This window comes from Olea europaea, chromosome 12, assembly GCF_002742605.1.
Source record: "Olea europaea var. sylvestris chromosome 12, O_europaea_v1, whole genome shotgun sequence".
NCBI lineage: Eukaryota > Viridiplantae > Streptophyta > Magnoliopsida > Lamiales > Oleaceae > Olea > Olea europaea.
This window is the reverse complement of record NC_036248.1, coordinates 8,202,473-8,215,901: the sequence shown is the minus strand read 5'-3', so window position 1 is coordinate 8,215,901 and position 13,429 is coordinate 8,202,473. Positions and strand designations below refer to the sequence as shown.

The 13,429-nt window shown below is 33.1% G+C and overlaps 1 protein-coding gene across 1 annotated transcript in view; it reads left to right on the top strand.

Moving 5' to 3' along the window:
- Positions 1–8,723: 8,723 nt before the first annotated feature.
- LOC111406524 (ankyrin repeat domain-containing protein 50-like) overlaps positions 8,724–13,429 on the top strand; it is a 10,800-nt gene continuing 6,094 nt past the window's right edge. The window contains exons 1-5 of the mRNA XM_023035936.1: positions 8,724–8,838; positions 8,928–9,169; positions 9,252–9,341; positions 9,956–10,022; positions 10,174–10,296. Of these exons, the coding sequence (XP_022891704.1) occupies positions 8,724–8,838; positions 8,928–9,169; positions 9,252–9,341; positions 9,956–10,022; positions 10,174–10,296 (637 nt within the window). The remainder of the gene's footprint in view (positions 8,839–8,927; positions 9,170–9,251; positions 9,342–9,955; positions 10,023–10,173; positions 10,297–13,429) is intronic.

The window sequence follows — 13,429 nt, the reverse complement described above, 5'->3', positions numbered from 1 at the left end:
CATACCCGAGGACTGCCAACGTGTTTCGCCCCACTTTTCTGCTAAGAGATCCTCGAGATATGTTAGTCCTCAAGGACTATTTTAATCCTCGAGGACTTGCTCACACGATCATGGAAACTCACCTCTTACTTCCTCGAGAATATGTCATCGGGTCAGTATTCATTGAGAGTTCCTCGAGATATATGTATCTGGCCGACGAATAGACACCTAAACCCATAAGGACTCTATATCAACTCTAACACCACCAGTCATAAAATTCTATTACGAATAAGACATTCTTCCCAAACAAGACTCCATTGGATAAATATGTCCAACTGGCACAATTCTACTAGGAGTACACTACCTACCTCTATAAATACCAACCTTGGACATTATGCAAGTATGTTTTCATTATTCTCAGTTTATAGCCTCACGCACATAATTCCCTTTCTGACTTAAGCATCGGAGGGACGATGAGAACATATCTCGTTGCCTTTGTTTCAGGTATCGGAAGACTACGAGCGTGCTCATTCAAACTCCTCAAACTTGAGAAATCAACAAGTACAATTTTTTGTAGCATCACCATCCATGATTTTTCAAAAATTATTTATTTGTACATTAAGGTCTGGCAAATTTATTTTTATGCACTTTTGACTAATATTTTAGCCTTATTTGATCCTCATTTTAGATCCCATTTAAAAAAAAATCTAATTTTATTTCAAATCGCACATTCTTTTAGCAAAAATAATTTTATGTGTGAATTAAAAAAAATAACTTTTTAGTCACATATTTTCAAACAAAAAAAGTCAATTTTCACAAAATATATTCTCAAAAATAAAAATACTTTTTTATTTTTTTGTTTTTGTTTTTAATTATTTTAAATGAAAAATTGTGAAAAGAATCTCTTACCCTTATTAGTTATTAAAATTAATCAAATTAAGGTCAAATGATGACTTTTGTCTTTTGGTCAGCTGGTGATCTTTGAATGGAAACCATTCAAAGTTTCTTTCAATGTCACATTTTTTAAAGCCTTGAGACCTCAATTGCAACTCTTCCTACAAAAATTATTTATTTATATATTAAGCCCTTGTTTGGCCACTTTTTAAGTGAAAGAATGCATTTTTAAATAGTGAGTAATGGAGAATGTGTAGTTAAAAATTAAGAAAAGATTTTGAATTTACGTGTAATATTATTTTATCGAAAAATGTGTAGTTAAAAATGAATTTTGAAAAAATAAATTTTTGAAAGAATGAAACTCAAACAATAGCTAAATATATATTACTTTTCTATTATGACACATTGACAAACACGTGAAAATGGGTTTTTAAAAAAAAGCAGTAACAGGACATATAGTTAACACATAGATTAAATTTTTTAAAATCCTTCATTTATATAGAATAAATTTAGTTTTATACGTATTATTAATTTTTCTTTTCGAAATATTTTAAATGTAAATACCTATTTTCGTTTAATAATAATTTTGAATTAAGGATATATGATGTTTATTATAATTAAAGAAAAATGATCGTGTTAGAGAGTTCGAGGATTGCCACTAATCGACAAGTGTTGATGTTGGACACATACACATTACCCCAGTTGAAGTATTCGTGCGACAAAATTTTTGTAAGTATGTATATTTGTTTTCAGTTCAATCGATTGAAAAAATTGCTGATTTTAATTTTATTTTTTTTTACAAACAAGCAGTTAGCGTTAAGTTTACTGTTTTCAAACTATTTTCAGCTTTCAATTTTACAAAATATTGAAAATATGTTTGGTCTAATATTTTTGAAAGTGCACTTCAAAAAACAAAGATAAACTTATAACATAAAACTCAAAATACATTTTTAAAGTTTCGAGTGTTTACGGTTAAAATTCTAACACTCATAACATGGAAAACAATTGTTTAAATAAAATTTTGTTTTAAATTCAAAAAATAAATTTGATAAATGATAAAAAAAAAGTTCTAAAATATATTCTAAAATTCTTAAAAATATAAATTATGATAAAATAATTTTATAAAAATTTCAAAATAAACAAAAATTATTAAAAATAATAAATTAAAATTGATCAAGGTCTTAATGATAATTTACATAAAACTGTTCTATTTTTTATTAAATATTCAAATTTAATGGGATAAAATGTAAAATAATTTTTCAAAATTTCTTACCAAACTTGTTTTCTAATTTTTTATTTCAAGAAATATTTTTTTTAAAATAACAAATCAAATGCGTTTTTAGTGACTTTAAAACAGACTCTCAAAACTAAAAACTGAAAATGAACTCAAAAGTAAAATAAAAATCAAATGGACCCTAAAAAATCACATTACTTCCAATTCTCTCTATGGCAATATATTGAAAAGATTTATATTTTAATAAATAAAATCAAATGATTGTAATTTTTAAGTGTGATCAATCTAAATATTAATTCAATAGGAATTTTTTTCAAAGAAAATTAGTGTTACAAACTTTAATCTTTATCTCTTTTGTTACAGTTTTTAATCTTTGGACAATACTACGTATACATAACTGTGTCACACAGGTATATACCTCTCTCACATGGAGGGGGGCACACAATAAAATATTCATGGGTTCCCTCCACTTTGAAGGGTGGTAAACCCGTGTGTACACGTAGCGTTATCCGTTTTAAAAATAATTTATCTTTTCACTCAACAATGTTTTGCCACAACTAACACTGCCAACAATGTTGTACAAAAATAATGTACAAATAGATTAATTCTTCATATATATAGAATGCTATCCCAAGTTTTTAAGTATTATGGTACCGACAATTTGTAGTACTGGATTACGTCCAACAATTCTATCAAATTGGCACATACCTCTACAAGTTGCAAAGGTTCTTGTCCGAACATTGTTGAAGCTTTAATGACAACAGAAAAAAATAACTAAAAAGCCAGTCATTTAATAATTTATGCAGATAAACCAATATTGCATTTACAAAGTCCTCAATGAATGTAGGAGAGAAAGATAGATTTGGATCTGAGCATAGCCATAGACAGGGAACTCTTTCAAAACTCCCAAATGACAGGTAAGTAGTCAATGTCAGGATGTAAAGCTATTCTTCAACCAAAACTATAAAGCTAAGAAAGGACTAGGGGTGAAAGGCCAACCAAGATTGGATATTAGTTTCAATCATACATAGAAAATTGAGTTAATTTCCCAATGATCACTAAACTTAGAATAAACTCAAAATAGTGTCTTCGATTGCTCACTATAATTTTAAATGTCGAGTTTTGACCTCTAAACTTCTCAAAATATTGGGCATTACTCATTGGAATGACTTCCATTTCGCAACTTTAATGGAATAGCTAATGTGGTAACAGATTGCACATTGATGCCAAAAATCGGAAGGCATATATGATTACACGATATACTTTAGCGGACACTTTTTATTGCTCACTATATTGTGGCGGACATCTACCAACACCAATTGTATGCTGCAAGAGATCCTGGTACAAGAAATCTCGCTTCATTTTTTTGAACAGAAGGTGCAAGAGTAAGCATCATCGGATACTTTAAATTGGTGATCACCATTATTCAGTTCTCTCTCTTTATATGATGCTTTAAACTGGTGATCACCATTATTCGGTTCTCTCTCTTAATACTCACTTTCAGAATCACCCACGTCGTTGTCATCTCTAGAACTATACTCCATTGAACTTCCCACGAGACTAGATCTTTTGAATGTCACATTGACTGCAAATGAAATAAATATCAGGAAAGCTACTTGGACAGGGATTCATGATAGGATTTCTTGACAGTTGTTGTGTGTTAATAAACATATCATCAAAATTAGCATCATTTAGCCATCAGAAGAAGTGTTTGCCTGTTTAGCATTAAAGATTATATTATTAAACATCTGAAGAGGGGATGATACTAATTTTACACGGATGATCCAAAAATGTAAAAAGATCTTTGCAGATAATGCCAACTTTGGCAGCTAAATGGTCTCTCGACGCTCCATTCAAGGACTATGATCCAACATTGATATACTTCTCCACAGTTCGTGTTGGGCTATGATGCCTAATTACCTTTCTGGACTGTGATGACAAAATGGGCTAAAGCCCAAAATCTGTTTTATTAAAACCAAGGCTCTTGCCCAATAACGTGACTTGATCCACCCAACCTAAAAGGTAGAAAACGTGTTTTCTGGCAAGGCATTTTAAATGCAGTCCAAAACACGCCTCTTCATTATTCTTGGAAGCCCTCGATCATTGGATGAAATCCTGATCAATGGTTATTTGTCTGTGGGTATAAATATGCCTCTTGGTTACCCTAATTGAGTTGAATCATCACTTTCTTTTTCTTGAGTAGCATGTGAGACTTTAAGGCTCTTCGAAACGCTTCTTTTTCTTCATGAACTTCCAATCTCTGATTGGAACTATTTTCTGAGTGATTCTTCTGTGTGAAACTGAAATAGTAAGTGTATTGAAGGTGTTGGTGTGTGATTTTACTCTTGTGGCTTCCTTTAATCTGATAGAGGCAAAGTCTTAGGGTTTGGGTGGATCGTGTGGGTTATACAAATGGGTACAAACTTGATTTTCTCTCGAGTTTGAGCCCAAAAGATGAAAGACCTTCATCTTTGATGCCTGTGTTCTGAGTTTCGTTGATCGGCTGAAAGCGGATTTGTTTCTGTAATTTTTTTACTAACATTTTTCTTGGTTGTTTTGTATATTTAGGTTCATTACTTTGTGTAACAGTGGTATTAGAGCCTTTGATTGGCTCTTGTGGTTGAACCGAACCACGTTCTTACAATATCCGATAGATCTGGTAAATTTCTTGGAGTCACAACCCTTTATATGGAGTTTCTTTGTGATAAATCTGGCTTTTCTTGGTGAAAATTGCCTACGGTGATTGGATTTGTTCGATCTTGGGTATTGTGGACTCGTACCTTGATGAAATTCGTGTGTGGTCATGTGAAACGACCACTACTATGGTTTAATTCTTCAAACCCTACTTTTACTGCTTGATTTCTTGTTATCTGCTTTACTGAATAATTGTTCTTGCATTTGGACCTGTGTGATTTGAGTTAATCTACCTATACTTGTTCTGTTAGAGTAGTGCAGTATACTTGTACATTGTTCTCTGATTCTTTCCATGTTGGAATATTATAGTAATATGGGTAACTGTTCTGTTCCTATCTTGTATTAATATCTTCCTCATTTCGTATCAACAAAACCTCTACCCATTACCCAAGCCTTGCCCTGAGATCTTGAGTCTCACGGAATCCTGGTAAGGCGAGGTAGTTGATCATTAAAACTTTGTGTTTGATACTGTGTGTATGTTAAGTTGTTATTTCTGCACTTATATATACTTTTTTTCCTTTCCTGTAATATCAAGAATCTCTGCTTCCTATTGTGATCCAATCAATATTGCTAAGTGTGACCTATTTGATCTATAAGATGACCACCACTAGCTTTGAACTTGGGGCCTTCAATGGGAAGGAAGATTTTCCTATATGGCAACAAAAAATGAGAGGGGTTTTAGTGCAACAGAAAGTTTCTAAGGCTATAACTAGAGAGTTTCCTGAAACAATGACACAAGAACAGAGAACTGAATCATATGATTTAGCCTATACCTCAATTATTCTCCACCTGTCTGACCAAGTGTTAAGAAAAGTAGGGAAATTAGAAAATGCTAAGGCCCTATGGGAGAAATTAGAGGAGCTGTACTTAATGAAGTCTTTACCTAATAAGCTCTTCCTTCTAGAGAGGTTCTTTAGTTTTAAGATTGATCCAACCAAAGACCTGGATGATAATCTTGATACCTTCAATAAATTGGTACAAGATATCACCAATGCTGGGGATAAAATTTCTGAAGAATATAAAGCAGTAATACTTCTTAATGCCATAGCAGAGGCATATAAGGATGTCAAATCTGCCATTAAGTATGACAGAGATACTTTGACTCCTGAAGTTGTTATAAATTTCATAAAAAGTAAAGAATTGAAACTTAAAACTGAAAGACAAGGGAAGGAATCTTAGAGTTTGTTCATGAGAGGAAGGCAACCAAATAGTTAAAACAATAACCATCCAAATCAAAATCATTTAGGAAACAGTAAAAGAAAGAAATTCAGGAGTAAATCAAGATTAAAATCAAAAGCAAGAAATAACAGGAAGTGCTATGATTGTGGCAAACTTGGTCATTACATAAAAGATTGTCATAACAAGAATGTTGAACTTAAAGAAAAGAAAGTTGATGAGGGGAACATGGTTGAGCCTGCTAAACCTAACATAGTTGATGTATATGTGGTGGCTCAGCAACCTGATCTGGAACTGGCAAATTATGCTCACAAAAGATATGTCCATGAGTAGATATTGGACTCAGGTTGTACCTTTCATATTATACATGAAAGGTCCTGGTTTCAAGATTTTAAGAAGTTAGGAGGTATTGAAGTGGTGATGGGGAATAATATTGCCTGTTCAGGTAATGTGACCCTAAAATTTGAAAATGGATACATGTATACCCTAGAGAGAGTGAGGTATGTACCTGAACTCAAAAGGAATCTCATTTCTATGGGAGAATTAGATGACCTAAGGATGTGTGGTAGGATTGGGGATGGGTTGAAGAAAATGATTAAGGGATCTCTTGTCATCTTTAAGCGTGTAAAGAAAAGTGGAATCTATGTAGTTAAAGCTGAAACAGTACTTGAAAATTATGCTACTGTCTCTAATACTGAATCTGATTCCACCCTAAAATGGCATAAAAGGCTTGCACATGTTGGTGAAAAAGGCCTCACAATTCTATATAAAAGGAGGGCATTTGGTAAGGACCAAATATCAAAAATTCCTTTCTATTTGGTAAACATCACAGACTCCACTTTAATTCTGGAAAGCATAAAACTACTTCGCCATATGAATATGTCTACTCTAATTTATGGGGTCCAACCTCCACAACTACCCGGGGGAAAATAAGTATTTTCTCTCAATAATAGATTACTTTTCAAGGAAAGTGTGGGTGTTTATACTAAAACACAAATCTGAAACTTTTGAAAAGGTTAAGAGCTGGAAAGTCCTTATTGAAAATCAAATGTCTACAAAGATCAAAATTTTGAGAACTGATAATGGACTTGAATTTTGCAACTCAGAATTTGATAACTTTTGTGAACAAAATGGAATCCTAAGATACAAAACCGTCCCATATACACCCCAACAAAATGGGGTGGCCAGGAGAATGAATAGGACCTTGTTGGATAAAGTCAAGTGTATGATGGTGGGATCTAGAGTTCCTAAGGTGTTGTAGGGGGAGGCTAATGTGACAGCCATATATATAGTGAATAGAACCCCTTCTAGTGCTCTAGAAGGAAAAACATCTAAAGAGAAGTGGTCTTGAAATTTGTCAGACTATTCCCACCTTAGAGTTTTTGGGTGTACAGCTTACTGTCACCAAAAGGGCTCAGAAATGTGTGTTCTTAGGCTATTCTAAAGGAATTAAAGGTTATAGGTTAGGGGCTAGAGGTCATGGGGGATATAAAATCATAACAAGTAGAGATGTTACCTTCAATGAGGATGAGATGCTCTGTTTAGAAAAACAAAAGTCTACAGAACTTGAAAGCCTAAAACCAAGTTTCAATGGAGTTGGGATCTCAAACTGATTTTGTTCCTAATAATATGAGAGAAAATGAACCTACACTACCTCAGACTCAGACTGAATTACAACATTCAGGTGTGCAAGAACAAAAACAAACTGAAATGGATGATCCCAGTCAACAAAGTGATATTAGTGACTATCAATTGACTAGGGATAGGCCTAGAAGGAACATAAGAAAACCTACAAGATATGAAGACTATCTATCATATTCTGCCATTTCTTATAATGACCTAGCCTATAAGGAAACTAAGACCTATAATGAAGCTATGAGTTGCAACCACTCTGGTAAGTGGGAAACTGTCATGAGAGAAGAGATGAGCTCTTTAATGAAAAATAAAACTTGGGATCTTGTGCCTAGACCCAAAAATTAATCCATAGTTGATTTTAAATTGATTTACAAAGTGAAAGAAGGTAGTTCAAATCATGAGCCTGTAAGATTTAAAGTAAGATTAGTTACTAAAGGGTTTATACAAAAACAAGGTGTGCATTACAAAGAGATATTTTTACCTGTTGTAAAATACACAACTATTAGAGTTTTACTTGCATTAGTTGCACATCAAAATTGGGAATTAAAACAAATGGATGTAAAAACAGCTTTCTTACATGGTGATTTAAATGAGACAATTTATATGTCACAACCCGAAGGTTTTGTGAATAAATCTAAATCTGATTTTGTGTACTTACTTAAAAAATCCTTATATAGTTTAAAATAGTCCCCAAGACAATGGTATAAAAGGTATGATAATTTTATCATGACTGTTGGTTTTGTAAGAAGCTCTTATGATAATTGTCTTTACTTTAAGAAAAATTTTGATTCTTTAATATCCATTTTTCTATTACTTTATGTTGATGACATATTGTTAATTGGGCATGATTTAAAACAGATAAATGATATTAAAGAGACTTTTGGAGTTGAGTTTGAAATGAAAATTCTGGGGCATGCTAAAAGAATACTGGGAATGGATATACTTAAGAAAAAGATCACAATCCACCTTGATTTTGAAACAATCAGCTTACATAGAAAAAGTCTTATCAAAGTTTTCAATGCATGAATCAAAATCAGTGTCTTTACCCTTAGCTAGTCATATCAAATCAAGTAAAGAGCAATGTCCAATTGATGAATCTGATATAAGTTACATGGAAAAGGTTCCATATGCTAATGCAGTAGGGTATATAATGTATACCATGGTCTGTACCAGACCTGATGTGGCTCATGCAATCAGCACTTTAAGTAGGTTTATGGCTAATCCTGGTCCTAAACATTGGGAAGCACTTAAGTAGTTTCTTAGGTACTAAAAGGCACATCCAACTTAAGATTAGTGTTTTAAAACTGTAATGAAGGAATAATGCTTAAAGGCTTTGTTGATGCTGATTTTGCTGGTAATATGGACAATGCAAAGTCCACTTTTGCCTATATGTTCACACTTTGTGGTACCTGTGTGAGTTGGAAGTCTCAGTTGCGGCCTATAGTTGCTTTATCAGCCACAGAGGCTGAATATGTTGCTGCCACAGAGGCTATAAAGGAAGCCTTGTGGCTTAAGGGATTGTTATTAGAAATAAGAATCTTAAATGAACCTGTTGCTGTATATTCTAATAGCTAAAGTGCAATACACCTGTGTAAGAACCATGTTTTTTTATGAAAGAACTAAACACATAGATGCGAAGTTACATTTTATTAGGGATATCATCTCAAATGAATCTGTTCTTCTTGAAAAAATTCCTACACAGTATAATCCATCAGACATGGGGACAAAGGTATTGCCTCTTTCCAAGTTTAAATCATGTTTCACACTTTTGAATATTGATACAGATTAACTTTTAATGCAAGTATAACTTGGTGTCAATTGGAAAGCTGCAAGTGTCCAGAAATCCCATTGGCATCAAGGTGGATGTTGTTGGGCTGTGATGCCTAATGACCTTTTTGGACTGTGATGACAAAATGGGCTAAAACCCAAAATCTGTTTTATTAAAACCAAAGCTCTTGTCCAATAACGTGACTTGATCCACCCAGCCCAAAAGGTAGAAAGCCTGTTTTCCGGCGAGACATTTTAAATAAGTCCAAAACACGTCCTCTTCATTATTCTTGGGAGCCCTCGACCGTTAGATGAAATCCTGATCAATGGTTATTTGTCTGTGGGTATAAATACGCCTCTTGGTTGCCCTAATTGAGTTGAATCGTCACTTTCTTTTTCTTGAGCAGCCTGTGAGACTTCGAGAATCTTTTAAACCCTTCTTCTTCTTCGTGAACTTCCAATCTCTGATTGGAACTGATTTCTAAGTGATTCTTCTGTGTGAAACTGAAATACTAAGTGTATTGAAGTGGTTGGTGTGTGATTTTACTCTTATGGCTTCCTTTAATCTGATAAAAGAAAAGCCTTAGGATTTGGGTAGATTGTGTGGGTCATACAAACGGGTACAAATCTAATTTTCTCTCGAGTTTGAGCCCAAAATATGAAAGACCTTCACCTTTGATGCCTGTGGTTTGAGTTTCGTTGATCGGCTGGAAGGAGATTTGTTTCTGTAATTTTTTGTACTAGCATTTTTCTTGGTTGTTTCGTATATTTGGGTTCATTACTTTGTGTAACAGTTCGTGTGCATTTATTGTTGGATGGGGGGACCAAGGAGAGCGAAAGGAGACTAGTGATATGGATTCTTGCCATCCTTCCGAGACACTATATTAGGCTAGAGAGGAAATTCTGGGGACTGAAAGGTTAGAATTTGTATGGAACTTTAATGTTTGAGATTGATGTGGTGACTACTCTTTAAGTTATCCCAATTATTGTTAACGTTATGCCCAGCCCACCTCCTCCGTTTTAGGGATGACTTTGAGAATAGCTGGGAAATTCTTCCTATTTTCCACAATAGCCTTTCCTATTAAAAGTACTATATTGCTCTTAATGAAATTATTTCAAAGATCTATCTTATATCTTTAAGGATTTATCAATCAGGCCCTATATTAATATCTTTCAATATTTCGAACACTTTTAAATATTCTTTATATTTTAATAATTCTTCAAAGATTATAGGTTGTCCTCTCTTGGTTATATATCCTTTAAATAATCCTTCTGAGATTTCTTCTTGTATATTTGTATGTTTAGTTATAATATCTTCTACTTTTCTTATTTCTCTGTTAGTTCCTACAGGATCAAATCCTATATTATTTCTACAATTATAATCTATATCTCTGTATATTTCTTCTATTTTTTCTCTACCAACAGGAAATATATCATCAGATTTTTTATCTAGTTTAAGTAAGAACGAAACATCTTTTTCATCTAAAAATAAAATAAGATTATTACCATCATTAGTAGTGGAAGTGGATGCTTGTGAATTGTTCATGAAAATAATTAAAGCATAAGCATGTAAAAATAAATAAATAACTTACAGTAATCAATTGGAAATAAACAGGCTTTCCTTCCAGTATGTTTTTATAGATGCTTTGCATGTACTTAATCAGTCTTCTGAATCAAGTAAAGATTTAAAATGTTTTTGAAATCATTTGGGTCCACAACTGCTTCCGCAAAAGGTTTTTCAACTAAGGTTGCACTTCTCAATCTAGAAAACTAGCCGTGTTTCCACAGACGCTATCTCACAGTATCCAGAGTCTCTGTTTTCAGCTCTATCCAAACTCTTTTCAGAATCAAGTTCCTACTTGGAACGAAATTTTAAAAGATAACTCACACATAAGGTGCTACAATTTTTGTTAGAAGACTGCCTTTTTCCCCTAACCATTCATCAAATACGGGTACTTTGGCATGGCTAACATCCATTCAAAATCAAAGTTTTGAAAATCTTTTAAAATCTCTATCTGTACTGCCGAGGAATTATGAGAAACTTAACGAAATCCTTTTATGTAAGCTTTGTTGAACATAACAAACTTTACTTTAATATTCATGAACTGAAATTGTACATACTTACAAACTATATTTACATACCTTTGGTACTCACCTTATGAAGTTTAGAACTCCATAAGTGATTACCTTATTACATGCTTTCTTAACTTCAAGCTATCTAATATTTTTCTGAATACAAGTAGTGTAATCAGATTACAAAGATTTCTCTCAAATGTGTTTAAGAGAAGTTATTTCAAGGTATTTCGAGATGATCTCCTTCTTCTTTCATGCCTCCTTTTATAGGAGATTTTGGAATCTTATTTTGGACAGGTGTTTTCCTTTTTTCTTTGTTGGGTAGCTAGACCATCTTATCTCCACCGAATTCTTCATTGTCTTCTTGTTGGGTGGACCACTTCTTTTGAAAGTAGATGCCTTATCTTTTGAGTTTGTCTGCCACTTGTAACTATTGGTGAGGAGTAGTTACAATTATAGAGACTTTTCTTGCATTATCTTCTGTCTTCTAGTAGCCACAGTTTTTCTTTAATAAATTTCTTTATTAAAGTAGTGATAAAGGGCTACTTTAGTCACCATCACTTCTCCATTTTCGAATCAAAGAATTCTGCAGGGAATTCTTCATCATTAAGAGATGCTTGACTCATATCTTCAACAACACAGTATTCACAATGGTGATCACTGTAATTTCAGAGTAATTTGCATAGTTCTTTAGCCATATCCTCTGATCCGTGCACTTGGTTGGATATGATTGCAGATAATAAATGGTCGAGATAACAAATATCTTCTTCTTTTGTTTTCATCCTTGCATTGGAATAGATAATATGATCTTCAGATGGATAAACCCATATTTTTTCTTTCTCAGTAATTATCTGAGTTACATGCTCAAATATCTCTTTATACCCTTTTGCTCTCCTATAAGGCATCATATTAAGAATATCTTGATATCCATTTTTAACAACCTTTTGATTGGCTGGTAAAAAATGCTGGTTTGTTAGTCCCATTTTGATCACATGGAAAGATGGATGCATATATTCAAGGGCAGGATCCCATTCCATTGTTGCTGAATGGAATCTGATATATATATTTGTTGTTTTAACAACTTCAGTATATCTTTTAACAGCTTTCCTAATGTTAACTGGAAGCTGAGCTATCTCCTTGAGATCTTTACTAGGGTATATACAAAGTATATTTCCTATTTCAAAGCAATTTCGAACCCAGTTGGCTGGTGCTCCTGGATAAAAGTTTATCTTGTTGTATTTTGAATAATGGAGAGTCTTCATCCACTTTCCAATCTCCAGATACCAATCTGATAAAATATTAAAAATAACAATAAAGAGAGTTACTTCTTCATAGTTATCTTTTTTGGGCATTTTTGCTTCATGACATATTTTGACAATATCTTTGGGATCTATCCTTTCAATAGAAAGTTTAGATTGAGTTTGGCTCTGTGAAGAGCTACCTTCTCTTGGGATATCTTGAATATTTCTATTACCAGTAATAGGTTTAAGTATTCCCTGTGAAGGAGTTCCTATTACCTTCTTTTCTTTCCCTTTATCCTCGGGGAGAGCGCTAGTATTCACAAGTCCCTGCGAAGGGATACTAGTCTTGGTACAAGTAACCTCTGCCTCAAGGGCTATATTTTTGCTTCGAAAGCTATCTTGGATATTTTGAATTTGGGTTTACAAATAGGAAACTTTTATCTCAAGTATCTGGACTTTCGTCCTTAATTGTTCTAGCTCCATCCCTGCTAAGATAATCAGGAAGAAAGTTAGCTTTTCCTTCAATATATTCAATATCAAATTTGAAGTATCAAAACCAAATCTGTATCCTAATTATGTATCTATTAGTCACAGATGGATCAACATTATTTTTCAAAAATGCTTTAACTTGAGTATTATCAGTTCTAATCAAGAACTTCTTTGGTAATAAATAATCTTCATATTTTTGAACTCCTCTTTTTACAGCAATGAGTTCTTTTCTATTCGTCTCATATCT